Source organism: Hyperoodon ampullatus, assembly GCF_949752795.1.
Source record: "Hyperoodon ampullatus genome assembly, chromosome: X".
In the NCBI taxonomy this organism is placed as follows: domain Eukaryota; kingdom Metazoa; phylum Chordata; class Mammalia; order Artiodactyla; family Ziphiidae; genus Hyperoodon; species Hyperoodon ampullatus.
Window position 1 is genome coordinate 116,815,593 of NC_136913.1, and position 23,042 is coordinate 116,838,634.

Here is a 23,042-nt window from a genome sequence, read left to right on the forward strand (position 1 = left end):
TTCTGGAACTAGATAATGGTGATGATTGTACATCATCGTAAATGCACTAAATGCCACTGAATTTTACACTTTAAAATGATTAAAATGGTGAATTTTATGTTATGTGTATCTTCTCGATACAAATACAATGATGCCTGGCACTCCTGGGGGCTGTAACATAATCATTTAAATGGGGTTTATGATAAGGTTTTCCCAACATGGAAAACACTTATGTCATAATGTTAAGTGAGGAAAGCAGGGTACCACATTTTTCATACAATATGATCTCAGCCACATAGAAACAAGCAAAACCCATACACAGAACCAAAACAGCAAAAGAAATATTGTAAAATGTTAATGGTGGTTGTCTCTGGGTGGTGGAACTCTGGCTGAGTTTGTTCTCATCTTTTTACTTTCTAATACTTTCCATTTTTTTCTTTTAAAAAGCATGTACAGTATCACTTTTATAATGGAAAAAACACCTCTTTTTTTTTTAAGTGGGGGAAACAATACACGTAATTTAAAATAAAAGGAAACAGAGGATAGAGGCAAAGAGACACGGAGGATGGCCAAATCAAGAGAGAACACGCTTCAGGGGAGCAATCATGCAATTTGAACTTGAAAATTGCCAGGGAACAGATGGCAGCGTTCAAGCAGACATCTGCAATGGATAGTTAAATCATATGCAAAGACACAAGTGGCTTTTGAAGCGGGCCCTGGAGAGGCCCGGCAGAGAACGCTGGTTGCCTGGCCAAACAGAAGGGCAAAGCTTCTGTCCCAACTCATCACAGCCCAGCCTGGAGGCTGCAGCAAGGACTCAGCGCAGACGTGCTTGCATGTGTGAGGGCGCAGAAGAGGTTGTGGAAGAAGAGGCCTCTAATAATGACAGTGGCGGGCCTCCCTGGTGGCGCAGTGGTTGAGAGTCCGCCTGCCGATGCAGGGGATACGGGTTCGTGCCCCGGTCTGGGAGGATCCCATATGCCGCGGAGCGGCTGGGCCCGTGAGCCATGGCTGCTGAGCCTGCGCATCCGGAGCCTGTGCTCCGCAACGGGAGAGGCCACAACAGTGAGAGGCCCGCATACCACAAAAAAAAAAAAAAAAAAAAAAAAAAAAATAATGACAGTGGCAAACATGGCAGCTGACATTTACATGGGGCTTCGCAGTTTATCAACTTTCTCACAAATGTGACCTAAACGTTAGTTATTGTATCAGTTTGTTAGTTATTGCATCAGCTTTCATAACGTCCCTACGAGGTAGGTAATTGTTACTCCCATCTTACCATGGAGGAATGAGGTTCAGAGTAGTGACGTGAGTTTATTTGTTTAACATTCATATAGTGCTCACTGTATGCCAGACGCTGTCTTAAAAGCTTTCACAGGGGTGAGGGATAAGTTAAGAGTTTGGGATTAACATGTACACACTACTATATACACATTACTATATGTAAAACAGAAAACCAACAAGGACCTACTGTATAGCACAGGGAACTATATTCAATATCATGTAAGAACCTATAACGGAAAAGAATCTGTAAAAGAATATACATATTATATATGTATGGATATTATATATGTATACATAATATATATGTATATCCAAATCACTTTGCTGTGCGCCTGAAACTAACACAACATTGCAAATCAGCTATACTTCATTAAAAAATTTTTTAAAAAATTTTAAATGCTTTTACCTGCATTCATTTCCCATGTTCACGCAGCTAGGAAGGGGCAGAACTGGGACTTGAATCTGGCCTTTTTGGATTCCACTACACCACGCTTCTGCTCAGATCTAAGCAGGACTTACCTCTGTCTGCAGAACCTCAAGGATGGCCACAAGTGGTTTCTATCTATCTGTCCTATCTATCTATCTATCTATCTATCTATCTATCTACCTATCATCTATCCATCCATCCATCCTTATTTTTCTGATTATAAATGTAACACATTATTTATAAAAATATGCAAATATTACTGAAATAACATAGAAAGTAAAAATCCCCCTAAATCTCAAACCTGAACATACTCATTCTTATCTGGAGTGTATTCTTTCAGATTTTTTTCTAGTGTATGCCAGCACACATATTTTTCTCTTATTTTTGAAATAGGATAATACTATATCTATACTTATGTAACTCCCATTTCACTTAATAGTAAACCTTGGAAATCTCTCCATGACTCTATACATCTACTTTGTTTGTTTTACTATTCCAGTGTATAGAGGTAACAATTAACTTCTTGAGACATAGAGATTTTCCTATTTTTTTCTCAATTACAAACAATGCTGCAGTAAATATCCTTGTACTTGCAGCTTTGCACACATGTATGTTTGTCCAGAATAAATGGATAGAAATGGAATTGCTGGGTCAAAAGCATATGCACAATTATGTACAATTAAAATTTTCATAGATATTGGCAAATTGCCCTTCAAAAGAAAAAAAGGCAGACTGTACTAATTGTACTCCCACCACCAGCAGTGTTTTAAAGTGACTTGTTTCCCCACAGGCTAGTCAGTACTAGATATTCTCAGTCTAAAGTGTTATCATTCTAAAAGGCAAAAAATGGTATCTTATTGTTGTTCTAACTTGTGTTTTAAAAATAGTGAGAGCCCATCTTTTTATATTTCTGATTTAGTTACTTGCTTGTTCATGTCTTTGGCAACTGGTTTTATACTATCATACTGCAGAGAGCAGAGGCCCTTGTAGACCATGTGAAATTATGATACATTCTCTTTTAAGGGACAAGTAAGCCCTGGAGATTTATGCTCACCATAATAACCATTCTTAAGTGTTGTATTTGATGTCATTTTGGAGGGCTGGACAGAAAAGCAATGTTAACCAACCATAATTGAGACTTGGGTTTCATAGCAATTATTGCCATGTGGGATTAACTCTTGATTTATTAGGCACATGAAAGATGATGATACTATAATCACATAAGCCAAGGACAGAAAAGAGCACTTGCTCATCCACCATGAATGGTTCAGAAATAGCTCCCTGGCAGGTGGATGCTATGAGTTCCGGCGTATGGTTTTGTGTGTGTGTGTGTGTGTGTGTGTGTGTGTGTGTGTGTGTGCAGGCGAGTATGTGTAGGCAGACATGTATTTATTTGCTTTTGGAAGATATTCAGTGGAGGAATGGAGGGAGAGAATTCTGTAGGGCCAGGGAGTATCTAGAAGCTTTCATATGGGGACATCGTCCCAAAGCAGGGAAGTTGTCACTTCCTGCCAGCCTGCGTAGTGTGCTGTTACGGCTGTCAGTTCTAGAGTGGTGGTCCCAACATTACACCCCTAATTCAGAGAAAGGTTAATGTTCCATTCTGCCATAATGCTCTTTTTGGTTTGTCATGGGCTGTGCTGGGAGTGGAATTAGGTTGATGTGCAGCAAGCCTCAGATATTTGCCTAGTGCCCTGGGTTGAGGTATGCGATGGTGATAGTATCATGATTCATTAATAGCTACCTGTGAAACAAAGGGCATACTCAGTTTATACTTCCATAGATATTGCCAAATTGCCCACCAAAAGACTGTACCAATGCACATGTCCTTCAGCAATGCTTGAGAGCACACATCATGTCACTTAATCTTCAAACAGTCTTGTAAGGGTGGCAGGTAGGGGTGTTATTTGGTGTAGACTATAGTGGTGGCCCTGGGTTGTGCATTCATGCAACACTGTGGCCCTGAATTCCCATTTTACTGAAGCAAACGGTGAGGCATCTGGAGGTTAAGTTACTTGCTCAAAGCGACCCACCTGATGAGCATCAGACCTGGGATTCCATCCCAGGTTGCCTGACTGCAGAGCCAGTGGTAACCAGGTACGTGGCCATCTTGAGCCTCTTAAAGCTGCAGCCCCCTTAGTGAGGAAATGGAAGGGAGGAATCAGGATACACTCCGGGCAGCGCCCTGTCTCCCTTTCCTGAATGGAAACGGAAGCCCTGCAGCTTCAGTGTTGTCCATCCTTCAGGCCCCTGTCAGTGCCTCAGTGAGAAGCCGTCTCCAGAGACAGAATAAATCAGGTAATTTGGCTCAGGAAAAGGCATTGGAGAAATAAATTGCTGTTGCACCGTGAATATAATAAGGCAGTTAGGTAGATGGAAATAGTCATCTTTTGATTATATGAGTGAGGATTGTGTGCAGCAAATTTTAAGTCCAAGCTGCCTTTTCCTTGGTCTCCCCCCAACCCCACTTCTAACCGCCCCCTCAAAGTGTTCAGTTGGTGTGTGCTCTGGGAACACTAATCTAACATTTCATATTAGCCCAGGCAAAATATAATTAGGAAGAAACTCTTCTGCCAAAGTAAAGTCACATGCTAATGTCAAATAGAGATGATTTTTGTATATCAACTATTTTGGCTTACTTTCACCAGTATTGACTCATAATAGTATTGTATAACCTGGATATGACTCTATGGCTAAAAAAGATGATAAAATTTATTTTATTTATTTTTATTTATTTATTTATTTATTTTTTGCAGTACGCAGGGCTGTCACCGCTGCGGCCTCTCCCGCTGCGGAGCACAGGCTCCGGACGCGCAGGCTCAGCAGCCATGGCTCACGGGCCCAGCAGCTCCGCGGCAGGTGGGATCCTCCCGGACCAGGGCACGAACCCGTGTCCCCCGCACCGGCAGGCGTACTCCCAACCACTGCGCCACCAGGGAAGCCCTAAAATTGATTTTTTTGTTACAAAAATTTCATTTGTTTTCTCTTTTCCCTTCCCCAAATGTGGACAGATGCACTTTCAGTGCATTTATTAGTTAGTATTAGTTAGTATTCTATTGTGAGGGAGAGTGTTCTTTTCTTCTACATTTACTTATTTATTCCTTCAGTTGTTTATATGTTTATATCAGCATGAACTCATGGACTCTTAGTTTATTCAATGGGTTACAATCTGTTGCTGTCATTTATTTTATTGCTCAAATTGGCCCAGATTTGGCCAGTGGGAGTCCTTCAGTCTGGCTCTTGTGTCCTTTTGACACATTCCCATTATTTTTCGAGCACTTCTGTACTTTCTAGCACAACAAGATGTTACAGGCTCATCTTGTAGTCTTCCCACTCAGCCCAAGAATCAGCCATTTTACCAAAGAGCCCCAGCCCCTTTTAGTGGGGAATGATATTGATAAACCAATTCATTTTTCTTTTGAGAGCAATGACTTTGTGGGAGAACTCTTAGATGGAATTCTTGTAAGAAAACTGGGTTTTTGGAATTACACATGTATTTCCTCCCTTCTTTCCAGTTTTTAGGAGGAAATATAAGATTGCTTTTCTCTGTACAACCCCACTCTCCTGTCCAATCCAATCTTCTCCATCATCAACAGCTGCAGTCCTGAAGTGTGGGTAAAGTCATTGATAACAGCATCAAGATAGAATTTTTTCTCATTTCCTGAAATGTTCACTTATTCTTAGAGGAATAGTATTTACTGTTCTTATGGATTTGGGAGGGGTTAGCGAGGGAATGGGGGCTAGATCCATGCCTAATAGGGCTCCTGCAGACTATGGAGATAGGTTTTCACCAACAGTCTGGATGCTGTTTGAGTTAATGGCAGAGGGTTTCTGTGTTTCTTTGAGCTCAGACTAATGCAAAGGAACAGGAAAGCCATTCCTTTGAGCTACTACCTGAAGGTATTTGGTTTTTCTCCTTTCTGAAGGCTTGGAAATGAAAGAGAAAAGTCCTAGCCGGCTCTGATTACAAAAGCGAGCTAGTAGGTTAAGCCTGAACAGCTCACTCAAAGCAGTTTAAAGTAACTTTATTTTTGATGGAAGGAACCAGAAGTATGGCTCTATTAAATCCATATGCTTAGCAGTGGTCTTTGAAAACCTAATCTGGCCAGTGAATTGCCATGGCCTTTCATACCACTTTGCTGGTAAATGACTAAATCTAACTGAAGTGATAAAGTGTTAGATGCCCCTCATTTATTTTGCTCTTTTGTACACTTTTTAATGTACAATCTATCCTCTTGGTCTGATTAAGTCTTGGTGGGCATAATATACAAATAATCCAATACAACAAACAAGCCAAAGAAAACATAACCTAAAATGACAATCAGTAAAAGGAGTAGAAAATGTTATTTCTACTATTCAGGTTCCTTCAAATGTTCTTTCCAAACCTTAGACAGGTTTCCTAACCTGAGGTCCAGAATGGCCTTGACAGGTGAGCAAAGCCCTTGAGATGGTACGCACCATTCTAAAAATGCAAGATGAATTTTTTTCCTCCTGAGGACAGTCTATAGTCTTCATCATATTCCAAAATAATATAATCGCTGCCTTTTACTAAGTCCTTGCCATGTGTCAGGCATGTTATGGATGAAGAAAGAGAGGCCCTGAGAGTTTAAATAAATTGCTTAAGGTCACCCATCAAATCAGTAGTGGAGCTGGGATTTGCACAAAGATCTGTCCTGTTGCAAAGCCCATTCTTTTCACCCCACACACCTTGCAGGACTGCCTCGAAGGAGTCTGTGGCCCCCAAACAGTTATGAGCCACTCTCTTAGAAGCTTCCTTTGAAGAGAATTGCTGGTGCTGATAATCCACCTGGGGAAATTAAGCTACCAGCTATGGTCACTGCCTGTTCACCACTGAAGGAGCTGTAACACCATAGAAATTCTTCTACCTCCATCTTGGTGTCTGACATCTTGGAAAAAGAGGGCAGTTATCTGAATAAATAGGAGTGGTTACTACATGTCTAGCTTCAGCTTTTGCCTAATAAATTGCTGTTTATGGTCCATAGAAGGATTATGACCTTTCAAAAATAAATTTTAATGAACACATTGCTAGGTTACAAGTCTCAATAGATCTATTTACACATAAACTATATATGTGTATATTTATATATTCATGAGAACAAGGCTTTGGGGGAACATTTGCTGAAAACCATGAATGCTACCTGGGTTTAATAAACAAGTATTCACTGTAGTTGGAGATATCTCAGGAATATTTAAACAGTGCAGTGATAAATAATAATCATGGCAAAGGTGCTAGTCATTAGTAATTTAGTTTTGGAGTCGTTTTTAAGCATCTTTCCTTTATTAAAAAAATTACAAATGCAGTAAATGATTGTGAATAAAACAAACTCAAACAATGCAAAAATACATGAAGCATAAAGTAAAACCTACCCTGCATCCTCTCCACAGAGGTGTCTATTTTTTTTTTAGAATTTTTTCCTATGGATTTATAATGTGTGTGTGTATGCATGGGTGTGTATGGATGTGTATAGTTAAAAAAATAAAAATAATATATGCATATTTACACATAGGTTTATAATTTGATTTATTTTAACTTAATATTATCATGGACACATCAGTAGGTTTATATCCACCTCATCCATTTTTGGGCTTCCTATATCCATTTATAGATGTACTATAATTTATTGAACTAACTCACCACGGATGAGCATTTAAATTGCTTCCAAATTTTTGCAGTTACAAGTAATGCTACAATGAATTTTCTTGTACACACATCTCAGTATACATGGGCTTGTAATTTCATAGGACACATTATTAAACGTACAATTTTAAGCGAAAAGGATATAAGCTTTTACAATTTAAGTTGATTTACCTTTTTTGCTAGTTATTTTATTAAGTTAACTATTCTTTTTTTTTTTTTTTTTTTTTTTTGCGGTATGCGGGCCTCTCACTGTTGTGGCCTCTCCCGTTGTGGAGCACAGGCTTCGGACGCGCAGGCTCAGCGGCTGTGGCTCACGGGCCCAGCCGCTCCAGGGCACGTGGGATCTTCCCGGACCGGGGCACGAACCCGCGTCCCCTGCATCGGCAGGCGGACTCTCAACCACTGCACCACCAGGGAAGCCCCCTTTAAAGGACTTTTAAGTTGTATCCAGGTTTTATCTGTGACAAAAATCTAATGTATTTTTAAAAGGAATGGATGGTGACTGGAATTTCTTGAAGTGATCATTAGGGACTGATGAGAAGCTAAAATTCCTCTCTAGGTAAATTGAGAGTAATTTCCTAATCTCAGCTCAGACACATGATCCAACAAAGGATTTGTTCTGACTTGTGCATGTATGAAGACGAAGAGTCTTCCTAAAGGTATGTAGATTAAATCACTCTTAGTTAATGCATTTGAGAAATCCCTTCTTGGAAAAGAATGAAGTAACATGAATTGAGTCCATTCTGCAAAATCTACCCTGTATCAAAACATAGGGTCCCTGTGTGTGTGTAGCTATTGATTTGCTAAGATTTATTAATTAATCTAATGCTCCAGCTGCTTTGAATTACTTTATGAACTAACCATTCTTAAAATATGCAGAGATTGACTATATAGTTTATGTACTTTCTAAGGCCTTTGTCTGGCCCACTATTAAGCCTTCTATCCAGTTATCAGCTCTGATAGGAAAGGTTTCATTGGGATGGGCTCTTCTAGCTAAAAGGCAATTTGGTTTTGCCCCCGTACATCAATTTTCTGTGCTATCCTCATTTTTCATCACGAAAAATAAGCAAGAGCTGTTTGTAGTTCATTCAAACCTCCTTATTTGTAGTCTCCTGCAAAGGGTGACATTCGCCTATGGATTCAGAGATGGAAGCTTCCAGCCTGTCTCTCTCTCTCTATTGCAGGATTCATTTTTCATGTCCTTGCCTGGAAACTGAATACAGACAACATTTTGAAAACAGTTTTTTTTTTTCCTCATCATCTTAAAGATGCTCATTTCATATTTTTTCTACCCCACAGGCAGATGTGTCTGTGACAGTTTCTGGTCACCATTATCTCTCACAAATCTAATAAACACTCTCTGAATTATATTTCCAGAGGTCGTGATTGAAAGAAAAATCAGATGCAAAATGTGGGCTAGAAAAACGCAAAGATTTAATATGAGGTGATATACCCAAATCACAAGCAGAATTTGGTACCTTAGCAAATGTTCTACTTAATATTCTGTTGGCAGGTACATCCGCAACAAAATGCCTCATAAATATGCAGTTACTCTATACCTCTGTTCTCCAGCTCCCAATGATTACAATAATACAATTTGGTCTAAAGTGAAGGAGCAAATGGCAATTAAGCCCACAGGCCCCTGTGAATTAGCATGGATTATCACCACTTTAAAATACAGAGACAGCAAAGCTCATGCAGACCATTTGTGCAAGTGATCACTTGTTCACAAATGGGAACAGGATGAATGCGGCAAAACATGTTTGTAAACCCTTCAAAGATGGAGGCCAGACTCCATGGCTTCTGTGGTCCCTGCAGTACAAACGGACATTCAGTTATCGTTCAACTACCTGCACGGTGTGGGCTTTTGCATTTGCTTCTTTTAAGTTGAATTTTTATTGAGATAACTGTAGATTCATATGCAGCTGAAGATCTCTTGTACACTTTGCCCAGTTTTCCCCAATTGTAACATTTTGCAAAGCTATGGTATAGCAACCACAATATTGACATGGATACAATCCACTGATCTTATTCAGATTTCTCTAGTTTTACTTCTACTCATTTGTGTGTGTGTGTGTGTGTGTGTGTGTGTGTGTATTGAGTTCTATACAGTTTTATCACCTGTGTAGGTTTACGTGTCCACCACCACAGTCAAGTTACTGAATGGTTTCAACACTGCAACCATCCATCGTGTTGCCCTTTTATAAACACGCCCACCTCCCTCCTTCCCTTTCCCTCCACTTCTGCTTCCCACATCCCTAACCCTTGACAACTACAACTAATCTGTCCTCTGTTTGTAAAATTTTGTCATTTCAAAAATGTTAATAAATGGAGTCATGAAATATGTAACCTTTAAGGATTGGCTTTTTTTCCCCACTTAGCATCATTCTCTGGAGAGTCATCCAGGTTGTTGTATGTATCCATAGTTTGTTTCTTTCCTTTGCAGAATAGGATTCTATGGCATGGATATATCACTGTTTGTCTAGCCATTCGCCTCTTAAAAGGCATCTGGGCTGACTCTAATTTTTGCCTATTACAAAAAAAAAAAGCCTGCTATGAACATTTGTGTACAGGTTTCTGTGTGAGAATAAGTTTTCATTTCTCTGGGATAAATGCCCAAAAGCGTAATGGCTGGGCATTATGGTAGTTACACATTTAGTTTTATATAAAACTGTCATATTGTTTTCCAAAGTGGCTGTGTCATATTTTGTTCCACCAGCAAAGTATGAGTGGTCCAGTTTCTCTGCATCCTTGCCAGCATTGGGTGTTGTCACTATTTTTCAATTTTACCCATCCTGGTAAGTGTGTAGTGATTTTCATTGTGGTTTTAATTTGCATTTCCCTGATGCCTAATGATGTTGAATATCTTTTCCTGTGATTATTTGCCATCTGTATAACCTCTTCAGTGAACTATTCATGTCTTTTACCGATTTTTCTTTTTTATTGAAGTATAGTTAATTTACTATGTTTTGTTAGTTTCAAGTGTACAGCAAAGTGATTCAGTTATACATGTATATATTCTTTTTCAGATTCTTTTCTATTATAGGTTATTACAAGATATTGAGTATAGTTCCCTGTGCTATACAGTAGGTCTTTGTTGTTTACCTGTTTTATATATAGTAGTGTGTATATGTTAATCCCAGACTCCTAATTCATTGCACATTTTTTCATTGGGTTTTTTATTTTTAATGTGGAGTCTTGAGAGTTCTTTATATATTCTAGTCCTTTGTTGGATATATGCTTTGCAAATATTTTCTCCTAATCTGTAGATTACACTTTTATCCTTTTCACATGGGCTTTCACCAAGCAAAAGCTTTTAGTTTTGGTGAAGTACAATTTATTGATTTTTCTTCTTGTGGATCATGCTTTTGGTGTCATGTCTAAGAACTCTTTGCTTGGTGTTATTTGTATCCTCCAGCCTTACTGAACTCACTTTTAAGTCCCAGGAGGTTTTTTGTGTTTTGGGTTTTTTTAGCTTCCTTAAGGTTTTCTACATGGACAATCACATAATCTGCAATGCCTTTTCTTTTTAAACATCTTTATTGGAGTATAATTGCTTTACAATGGTGTGTTAGTTTCTGCTTCATAAAGTGAATCAGTTATACATATACATGTGTTCCCATATCTCTTCCCTCTTGCGTCTCCCTCCCTCCCACCCTCCCTATCCCACCCCTCTAGGTGGTCACAAAGCACCAAGCTGATCTCCCTGTGCTATGCAGCTGCTTCCCACTAGCTATCTATTTTACATTTGGTAGTGTATATCTGTCCATGCCACTCTCTCACTTTGTCCCAGCTTACCCTTCCCCCTCCCCATATCCTCAAGTCCATTCTCTAGGAGGTCTGTGTCTTTATTCCCATCTTACCCGTAGGTTCTTCATGACCTTTTTTTTTTCTTCTTAGATTCTTCTTAGATATATGTGTTAGCATATGGTATTTGTTTTTCTCTTTCTGACTTACTTCACTCTGTATGACAGTCTCTAGGTCCATCCACCTCACTACAAATAATTCAATTTCGTTTCTTTTTATGGCTGAGTAATATTCCATTGTATATATGTGCCACATCTTCTTTATCCATTCATCTGTCGATTGACACTTAGGTTGCTTGCATGGATCTTTAATCCCTATGGATCCTGGTTAAAAGGCTACTGACGTTTGATTGGATTACCTCTATTTGGGATATGAGTGATTATTTAAGGAATATTGTTTCAGGGCATGGCTGTAATTGGGATCCCCATTTGGTTTCAATGCCTAGGCTTGCAAGGGTGCCTTCATGTTTTGGTTTAGCACTGTGATTCTCTCTTCTAAAGTTTGTGTCTGACTATTTTGGGTGATTGCTTTCTATTGAGCAGCTCAGCATTTGCAGAACTTGGCTTTTATTATCTAAATTTGCTAATTCTTGATTCTTTTAGGTAGAGTCTCTTATTTCTCTGGGGTTTGTGATGATTCTGTGTAAATTGAGGGCATGCACTTATGGGTACTGGATAATTGAAGCACTAGCACACACTGTCTTATTTCTTCTCTACATATTTCACCGGTGGAAATCTCATCTTCTCAACACTGAACCTCTCTGGGCCTAATCTCTAAATGAGGGGATTGAATACAATCTCCAACACAGTGCTAAAATTCTGTGATTTAATTAAGGAAGATTTGAGTTTTTATTAATAAAGACTTTAGAGGAAAAAACTTGAGACAGTAATGTCTCTGGAAAAAAACCACTTTCATCTGAAAGATTCAATGGGAGGTTTTCTGAAATATACAAATCCAGGTTTTAAGTTAAAATGAAAGTTGCATTAATTCCTAGGAGATATCTGGTACTTAAAATGTCACCTGTTTGGCAATTTTGTTCAACTCATCTGTTTTTCTTTTTCTCAATCTTACGCTTCTTTCTGAGATGCTTACAGGAAGTGTCAATAACAATTAACATCTATAGCTCAGCCCTCTCCAGATAAAAATATCATGCCTAACTCCCATCTTCTGTGTTCTAAAAGGGTTTACTTGTTATGGATTTCTCTAACGGTGCTATTTGAATGCTGCATCAAAGTAGATAACTTAGGCTTTTGTGCTATGTAGTGTTTTATTGTCTTCCTAAAAAGTTAACGCAGCTCAATCATTAATCATTTGTAAAGAATGGGAATTGTGAAATTTTCTCTCAACAATTAGTGCATTCATAGGGAGCGATTCAGGCCCTGGGATGCCACACTCCTCAAATGTGATATAAGTGACACTGTAACAGGTTTGCTAAGCCAGTTGGCTGTGGTAAAGCCATCTGCAAAAATGGGAGCCAAGATCCTGACAATTCTCCTTTTACTTGCAGTTATGGAAAAATTTGAAGGCAGAAGCTTAAAATAAATATTGTGCTGCTGAAATGTACCGGTTTCTTGATACTGCCTAATAGGATGTGAATCTCTGATAATTGAAACAATGCTGTAAAATTAAGTAAAAAAGTACTTCTTATATCACTTTGAGTTTTCTTTTTATAAATGTGTGAACTTTTGTCTACTCATCTATACAGTTAGTTGCAGGTTTCTGATTGTCACTCATTCTACTTGCTAATGACCACAAAATCCCAAAGAATATCCCACACACATCTCATAATTTCTATATATGCAAATTAAAAGTAATTTTAATGCTCGAGACAGTGAAATAAATTACTAGATTGTCTACCACCATAATTATTCCTACATCATAGGTATTATGCTTCCCAGATAGATAAATTCAAAATGCTAATTTCCCAGTGGTAAATATGCATGATTTCATTTTGGGTGATTTGAACTGGTAAAAAATTATGACTCAGTGTTGAATTTTACTATGCACCATTTTCACTTGGATGTTCCACCATCATTCCAAATTCCACTTATCCGAGCCTGAAGTGGGTGTTTTTCTTCCAAGTGAGGCTGCCCTCCCAATTTTCCTATTTCTATGAATATCACCACTGTCCTCCAAGTAGCCCAAAAGCAAAAGTCAAGTTCTCTGACATTTCTCTGTCTTCATCTCTTAAACCTCTTCGCTAACATAAACTGTCATGTCAATTCTTCCTTTCCAATAGCTGTAGGATTAGGGTTCCCCACACTACTCTCATCTCATTCCAAGCCTTCATCATTTCCACTTGTTCAGTTAGCCTGCAAATATTTATTGGACATCTACCACATGCCAGGCCCTGTACCAGGCACTGGGGATATAATGGTGAGTGAGCAAAGAAAGATGAAGGCTCTACCCATAAAGTGTAGTGAGGAAGACAGATATTAATAAGCACACACACATGAAAAACTGCATCTGTGACAAGTACTATGAAGAAGAGGTATGAGGGTTGTCATAAGAGGTATGTCATAAGAGCCTAGAATAGATTGGTTTGACCTAGTTATGGAGGCAAAGGAAGGCAGTCTTCCCTGAAAAAGTGATGTGTGAGCGAGATCTGGAGGAAGAATAGAAGTTAATCAGATGAAGAAGGCTGGGAAGATCATTCTTAGAGGCAACAGGACATGCAGTAGTCTTGTGGTGGGAAAATAATGCCAAGTATTGCAGGACTAAAATGAGGCTGCCGGGCTGAAGCCCAGAAAACAAGGGAGAAACTTAGTACAGACTGAGGCTGGAGAGGCAGGTAGAGACCAAACCATGCATAGATTTTTTTTTAGGCTCTATTAAGAAAAATCTTTTTAATCCTATGAGTAATACAAGGCCACTAACGGGAGCTGAGTATGTAAAGGTGTGTGTGTATGTGTGAGAGACACGTGATCAAATTTGCATGTCAAAAAGATCATTCTGATTGCATTATGGAACAGATTGGAGGGGCCCCAAGAGTAGAGGCAGAATCTAGTTGGGAAGCTACTGTAGTAGTCCAGGTGAGAGATTGATGGTGGCTTGGTCAGAGTGGTAAGTGATAACGGTGGGGATAAACAGGTGGAGTAAAGAGCTATTTAGCAGGTAAGATCCATAGGACAAGATTATGGATTGGCTATAGCAGGTGAGAGGAAATGAAGGAGATGGAGGGAGAGGGTTTTGGCTTACATAATTAAATGTATGATTCACTGCGGGAATATTGAAAGAGAACCCAGTTTGGAGAGAGTTCAAGTTGGGGCGTATTGAGTTGAGGTGTTAATGAGATATCCAAGAGATGATGTCAAGTGAGCAATTAGTTATGTAAATGTGGAGCTCAGAATAGAAATATGATCTAGAGATATAACTTTGAGATCCATCTGTGTATATGTGTAAGTTGGAATCCTAGATGTGAAGAAACTATAGAGGAACTTCCCTGGTGGCGCAGTGGGTAAGACTCTTCGCTCCCAATGCAGGGGGCCCAGGTTCGATCCCTGGTTGGGGAACTAGATCCCACATGCATGCTGCAACTGAGTTCGCATGCCACAACTAAGGAGCCCGCATGTGTCAACTAAGACCTGGTGCAGCCAAAATAATTAATTAATTAATTAATTAAAAAAAAGAAACTATAGAGTGAGAAGAAAAGAGGTGCTGGGACCAAGCCTTGGGGAACCCTGATATTTAATGGCCAGGTGAAATAGGATGTGTCTGCAAAGGTGATAGCCAGAAGGAGTGGCCAGAGAAGTAGGAGAAAAACCAAGAGTGCATTATGTCATAGAAGTCAACTCAAAGAATATCTTAAGAAGGAGGGAGTGGTCAACATTATCAAAAGCTGTTGAAAGGTCAAGTGAGATGAGGACTGAAAAAGTACCCATTGTATTTGTCTACATGGAGGCCATTGGTGGCCTTAGTGAGTGCTGTTCAGTTGAATGATGATGGCAGAAGCCAGATTACTGTGGGCTAAAGAATGGGTCAGGGGAGCATGAAGACAGCCAGTAGAGATCAATTTTCTTTAAAGAAGTTTGGGTGTGATGGGGAGGAGAGTGACAGGGCAGTACCTGCAGAAGGATGTGGGGTTTTTATTTTATTTTGTCTTAGTTATTTATTTTTTAAAATAAATTTATTTATTTTATTTATTTATTTTTGGCTGCTTTGGTTCTTTTTTGCTGTGTGTGGCTTTCTCTATTTGCAGCGAGCAGGGGCTACTCTTCATTGTGGTGTGCAGGCTTCTCACTGCAGTGGCTTCTCTTGTTGCAGAGCACGGGCTCTAGGCACATGGGCCTCAGTAGTTGTGGCACATGGGCTCAGTAGTTGTGGCACACGGGCTTAGTTGCTCCACGGCATGTGGGATCTTCCCGGGCCAGGGCTCGAACCCGTGTCCCCTGCATTGGCAGGCGGATTCTTAACCACTGCACCACCAGGGAAGCCCGGGGTTTTTTCTGTTTTATTGCAACAGGCTGGAACATGTTTTAAATCAGGAGGGGAAGGCTCCTTAGGGAAAAGAGGGATGACTGTTGGTGTCAGCTTTCTGAGACGATAGCACAGCTAAGTTTCTACCTGATGACTTCCATTGTTTTTTCCTATGAAATAAGAGAAAAAGGTTACTTGATAAACAGTGAGGGTAAAGTTTGAGAATGGGGAAGGTTTTCAGTAGTTATTGCAGAGAGTAGGAGCATAAATTGACCAGAGAAAAGTGGTAGGCTGGATGGGCAGTGTGAATAGCTTATTTGAGGTTGGTGATTATGAATTTATAGAAATACTAATTCATCCTCCTGTGTGACTGTGCCCATCATTACATTAGAATGCAGGAAGAAAATATTGTGAAACTTCTATTTATTTTTATCATATTCTTTTGGCATATTTTGAGTATGTTTATAATGTACATAATGTAAATTTATTCTACATATGTATACATTATTGGTAAATATATATACATAAATGGCATACGTTAAAGAAATTTTAATCTTGGGGTCCCAGGTCAAAACATTTTCAGTTTATAGTACTGAGATGAATAATAGGCATTTGACAACAGTTAATCATTTTTTGAGCGCTTCCTATATGCCAGGTGCGATGCTAAGTATTTTACATGCATTTACTCAATTCTTGAAACAATTTTTTAAGGTCAGTGTTATTATCTCACATTACAGAGGAGGAAATTGAAGCACAGAGAGGTTAACTAACTAGTCCAAGATTACATAATGAATAAATAAGGGAGCCAGGATGTAAGAATACATCTATTTGAATCCAAAGCTGGTCCTCCTTTTTTTGGATGACTTTAACCACACAATCCAATTTCTGTAATAGATATAGGATGATTCAAGTCATCTATTTCTTCTTAAGTGAGTTTGACCACTTGTCTTTCAAGAAATTGGCTCATTTCCCAAAGTTAATCCTCTTACTCAGTGTACTACTCTACTATGCACCCCTCTTTTAGGAGTGCTTATATTTTTTTATGGAGACACGATTGGATGGATATCCTTCTACCTGTTACTTAACCAGGGCATTATGAGAACCATATATAGATTTTGGAAAGTAGAAAATCATCTTAAGAAAAACCAAGTAAAAAAAAAGAAAGGGGCTTCCCTGGTGGCGCAGTGGTTGAGAGTCTGCCTGCCGATGCAGGGGACAAGGGTTCGTGCCCCAGTCCGGGAAGATCCCACATGCCATGGAGCGGCTAGGCCCGTGAGCCATGGCCGCTGAGCCTGCGCGTCCGGAGCCTGTGCTCCACAACGGGAGAGGCCACAGCAGTGAGAGGCCTGCGTTCTGCAAAAAAAAAAAAAAAAAAAAAAAAAAGAAAGAAGGAAGGAAGGAAGGAAAGAAAGAAAAAGAAAGAAAGAAATTAAAAAAGAAAGAAAGAAAAATCAAGAACAGTTGGCCCTTGAACAATGTGGAGGTTAGGAATGTCAACCCTCCGGAGCAGGGAAAATCACGTTACAAATTTTTTTTTTGGCTGCGCCACGTGGCATGTGGGATCTTAATTCGAACCCCGCACCCCCTGCAGTGGAAGCGCAGAGTCTTAACAACTGGACCACCAGCGAAATCCCCCCATTACAACTTATAGTTGGCCCTCTGTATCTGTGGATTCTCCATATCTGCTCTTCCACATCCGAGGATTCAGCCAACCGTGGACTGTGTAGTACTGTAGTATTTACTATTGAAAAAAAACTTGTGTATAAGTGGACCCACACAGTTCAAACCCTGTAATTCAAGGGTCAGCTGTAATCACATGATTTGATTTATATCTGATACTTATCTCCTCTTAAAAATATGAAAAAACATTATAGAGCTGTTTCTTAAAGAATTGTCTCTGACTTCTAAAGTTGAATCCAAAGTAACACATGCTTTGTAATTTTTCAGTTGTTTCTGAAAATATAACAATTCAGGAAACAACTACAACTCTTTCACAACAAATAGATTTGACAACACCATTCCAAGTTACTGGACTAAAACTGCAAAAGATGGTATATTCTTCTACGGTGGTGTCTAAAAGCATGCTTGTATTTGCAACTGATTATACAACCAGATCGTATTTCAATACAACATCTCCACCTCTGGAAACAATGACTGCACCAAATATTTTTAAAGACATCCATAGCTGAGACAGCTACACTCGCAGCAGACATTTTGTCTACTTCAGCAGCCATTGCTCTGTCTACCAAGAGTACCTCCATAGGCCCTACTACCAATTCCATGAAAATAAGTAAATCCCCATCTTCAGAGGGCACAAGGACAACAAAAATGGCTGAATCCATTGCCACTGAGACCTTTCATCCAAGGGTAGCTACTAATTTTCTGTACACATCTGGATTTACCAAGAGTTCAATTGCATCCAAAACTTCAGTGACTGGATCTCAGTTGGCTGTTATGAGGACAACATATTTATTCTCATCTATTGACTCAACATCCGTGTCTACAACATCTTGGCCCAAACACAAATCCACAGGTATGGGGGCACTCCCTATCTCCACAGCTAGCCAGGAGTTTCTTGCATCTACAGCTGCTGGAAGTGTACCTCAGTCCACGGTGGACCAGACTTCAGCTACAACTACTCACATTGGGACTGCATCAGCACTGCCACCTGAGTCTGTGCTCCTCTCCACAGCTGTTCCAGTGGATTCTGTATTTCCTAGAAATCAGACGGCATCCACATTGGCAACAACTGATATGGAAATACCCTTTACAGTTTATTCAACTAGGTCTATTGAAATGACACCTGCGCTAAGAACAGTTGAAACAGAGCCGGCATTTACAAATTTCCAGGATGTCTCTTCACCCAGAGTGGAGGGCACAATATCTACCTCCATGCCAAAAGAGGCCTCTTCCGTGGCCCTTTCTTTTAGGACATCCTCTCCATTCACCAGAGCTCAGAGTGTACAGACAGTTATTGATGCTGAGGCTACACATGCAGCCTTGACTACTGGGATAACACTTGCACCTACAGTGGCTGAAACTACGCTTTACCCCACAATCACTGGGCCAGTATATACCCAGAATACACCCTCCGGTGGTGAAAACATGCTTCCTCTGATTTCCACTAGATCAGCTTCCACATCCAAGGTGTCTGAGTCTGGTCCCACATCAGTAACTGATGAAGGTAACCATCTATCCTCCACCAATGAGATCATTTGGACTTCCAGGCCAGAACAGACCCTGTTGACATCAGCATTCCATGGGAGTACTTCTAATACAGAACATTCATCCACAACTGCTAATATTATCATCCAACCAGAAGCATCCACAGGGAGTGAGGCCACTACCACCGCTGATGTTACTACCGACAGATATACAGCAGTTCTATCCAAATTGACATCTCCGTGGCTTGCTAATTTCTCCACAGTTTCTGGAGCCACATCTGTAACCAAATTGCCTGAGTGTAAACTTACCAGCTTACTACTAAAACCCACATCTATGTCCACAGTAGCTGGAAATGAACTTCTTTCAACACCAAGGGAGACAGTTTTTCCACCAGTAGATAGAATATCTACCCTTGCTTATGTTGAACCAAATTTTTCTACTGAGGAGAGTGCTCCTGAGAACATGCAAACAGAGACAAATGGTACAATTGCATCTGGAGAGACAAGAGCCCCTGTTGCAGAGTCTGCAACGGCACAAAGATTCAGAACTGCTGTGACAAGGAAAGAAACCACTTCCCATTTTCTTTTTTTTTTTTTTTTTTTTTTTTTTTTTGCGGTATGCGGGCCTCTCACTGTTGTGGCCTCTCCCGTTGCAGAGCACAGGCTCCGGACGCGCAGGCTCAGCGGCCATGGCTCACAGGCCCAGCCGCTCCGCGGCATGTGGGATCTTCCCGAACCGGGGCACGAACCCGTGTCCCCTGCATCGGCAGGCAGACTCTCAACCACTGCGCCACCAGGGAAGCCCCGCTTCCCATTTTCTTAAGGGAAAATCGACTGTAGCAGTGACAACCGAGGTTTCTCCATTTGCAACGATACTGGAAGCAACAGATGAATCTGTTTCCCCCCTTCCTGATATAGAGAAGCTGACTACCCGATTAGATAATACAACTGCAACTACTGAAGCGAGAGAAAGTTGGCTTTCTACGAAACCGGTGAAAACCACACCTAAGAATTCACCTAATGGAACTACAGAAATCTTTAATTCCACCCACATCTACACAGCACATTGGACTTCAGAGACTCTACCTGAGGGGAATCCAGCTCCATCTCCCACTTCTGGGAGCATACAGACATTTTCTGAACCCCTGGGTGCTTCCACCACAAGGATACCAAGGACGAGTTTTGCCACTATCCCTACAGACAGGACAGCTATGTCCTTGACTGCTGGTGCCTTGTTTCCACAGCCTATGGCCATGCATTCCTCAGCAACCCCTGTGCCTATTACCCTGTGTTCTCACTGCCAGTTAATGTCTCTGCTGTCACCTCTATGATGCTGTCTGGGGAGACTAAGGTTACCACGCCTGGGCCTTCTACACTGGCCAGGGCTTCCTCCACATCTCTGCCCTCAGATATTTCAACTCTGTCATCAGCTGCAGTGACCACAGCATCGATGCCGCCATTGGGTCAGAGCACTTCCACAACCAGCAGTACCGTGCCTTCCCACAGAGACTCCATCCACGCCACTTCCGAGGCCACAGGGATCTCTGTCAGGATGACACCCACGGCGGTTCCCTCTCTGACAGAAACTCTAGTCCCCTCGCTGAGGCCTCCCACTCCTGTGGCAACTAAGGCTGGGACCACCACTCTGTCCCCCTCAGTTGACACAGTAACCCCTTCCACACCCACTCTTGGCAGCTCTAAAGCTCTCCCTAACAATGCTCCTGTTGTGTCCTCCACTCATGTAACCTCAACTACGTCTACACCATTAGCAACCCAACCCATAGCTCAAGTGCAGGAGACTTCTACCCCTGCTCTCAGCTTTCCATACACTTTCAGTGGTAGTGGACATGTTGGTAGCTTGGCTACCGGCACCACAGACACTTCCGTTGTTGATGACACCATGCCCTCGCACACCTCTGCCAACAAGCTGATTAGTTCACTCTATGGTCACGTTTCTCAATCTTCCACACATCTTGTAAACATACTGGTCCCCACCTTATTAGTGACTGACATTTCTACCTTATCTTCTGACAAGGAGCAGATGACCACCTCCCTGGGAAAGACCCCTAGAACTCTGAAGGTGACAGAAATGTCCTCATCAAAGAATCCTCTTATTTCAGACTCCCACAGTACTTCATCCTCGGAAATGACAGACCCAGGATTTGCTGAGGCCACAGGAATTTCCAGTCACCAAACACATTCACTTTCAGAGACTCCGTTTGTGACTCCACCTAATGAGAGTCCAACTTCATCTCCCACTTCTGGGAGCACACACACTCCACCAACAGCAGATGTCCACCTTTCAGAAATGCCTACCAGTCTTGGCAAAACAGCTCTCCCTTCACAAGCTCTGACAATGACCACACTTTTGTCTCCTGAAAAAGAGAGCATGAGTGCCCTCTCAGTATATATTCCCAGGACTGAGCAAAAGATGCTAAGCACTACCTCTGTGACTCACCCGTTCTCACACCGCCAGGATACTTCATCTGCAGATACCATAACTTCTGGGACAACCAGGACATCAAATCCTGTAAACAATAACACAACTCCTTCACACTTGCTTTCATCTAGCACTCAACCTGAGGTGTCTTCAGTTGCCTCTCCTATTTTTGAAAGCACACAGACCTCCCCTGAGACTCTGTCTCTTTCCACATCTCGACTATCTAATGCCAATTTTACAACTATGTCTCCTGACAGGATCACTACAGCCCTCTCTGCTCCAAATGTACCTACAGCACTTCTTGGGAAAACCGCTATGGCAACGTCCATTCCCATCTACCAGAGGTCCCCACGGCCAGTTAGTGTCACTGCCTTCACCTCCAAAAGTGTTTCTGACACTCCCACGGTACTAATGACTGAATCTTCTAAAACAGCACTCGCAGATTGTTTGAAAAGTCCTTCTGTAGCCACTTCTGGGCCTGTGGCTGAGATGTCCTCAATGTCAGCTAATGACTCTGCGCTTCCACCTTCTGCTGTTTCTTCTGATGCTTCCACAACAGGTGGATCATTCTATACTTTATTGTCTTCAATTACCCCCAGGCCTTCTATGACCATGCAAACATTGACATTGGATGTCACACCTGTGACATATGCTGGGTCTACTTCAAAAAGCACCGTGGCTTCCTGTGCTTTCACTACTTCAGAAATAACCGAGGTGTCCTCCAGGATCACACCTACATCCTTTTCTTCCCCAACAGAGCCAAATGTTCCTTCTGTGAAAACTATTCCAACCACTACAATGGCTGGGATAGTGACTGCACTCGTAAGCACCCCTGCCTCTCCTCTACTCAGTTCTAAGAACATGAAGCTATTTCTTCCATTCCAAAGACCATATTTTCACCATTTCTATCAACAACCCAACAGCCATCACAAGGGTATGAGGCCACCACTCTGGGCATATTCTCTGGGATTACTAATAGCTCTCTATCTACTGTAAGCAGTGGTAAAGTAACAGTTCTCACAAATACTTATTCCAGAATTGCCAACCCTGAAAGTGTGCTTTCATCTACTCCCTCAGAAAATCCCCACACTTCCTTGAATATTCAGGTTTCCCCCTCTTTGACTGGCTTTAAGAGCACTCCTGGACCCACAAAAAGTGTAAAAGCCACCACTTGCCATTCTTCAAATACAGAAAAGATGACTTCCTTGTCAGAAAATACTTCAACAGCCATGACAAAAGGTGCCACGTCTGTGAATGCACCTGTTTCATACCCTCCCTGGATTCCATCCAGTACAGTTCCACCCTCTTTGACACCATTTCTTTTTTCACCTCAAAGTACTGAAGCCGAGTTCTCTACTCCAAAGACTTCTTTTCCTCCTACATCCCAAATGGTTAATAATGGTTGAATGGTTGAATTGACCACACCCGGTCTATTGGTGCCATGCTTCTACCTAGCCCTACAACAACATCTGAATGGAGCAGAATCCCAGCTGCATCAGCATCCCTGACATTAGTTCTTCCTAAGCCCACACAGGACTCCGTTCTAAATATAGCCACCACTACATCCACTGCTACTGGAGCCCCATTTCCACTCATACCCACTGGAGTAACACATCCTCCAACTGTGTCTTCACTACCGTCTTCCTCTTTTCAGACAACCTGGCCAGACTCCACACCTTCCTTTTTATCTATGGAAACTTTGACTTCACCTATTGCCATTAAGTCCAAAGGTATGTTCCACAATATATGTAGCATAACAGAATGCATGCACGATGGGATGTGTGTTCTCCAAGGGAGCCAGTTCTCTGAAGGCAGAAAGGTAAAAAGAAGGGTACAGCTATTTCTTATTTTTTTTATTTATTTATT

At 41.1% G+C, this 23,042-nt stretch overlaps 1 protein-coding gene across 1 annotated transcript in view; it reads left to right on the forward strand.

Moving 5' to 3' along the window:
• ADGRG4 (adhesion G protein-coupled receptor G4) overlaps positions 1-23,042 on the forward strand; it is a gene marked incomplete at both ends in the record, with an annotated part of 125,413 nt that overhangs the window by 16,451 nt on the left and 85,920 nt on the right. Inside the window, 6 exon segments of the mRNA XM_079728122.1 lie at positions 17,520-17,740; positions 17,742-19,218; positions 19,577-20,020; positions 20,023-22,038; positions 22,041-22,567; positions 22,600-22,906. Of these exon segments, the coding sequence (XP_079584248.1) occupies positions 17,520-17,740; positions 17,742-19,218; positions 19,577-20,020; positions 20,023-22,038; positions 22,041-22,567; positions 22,600-22,906 (4,992 nt within the window).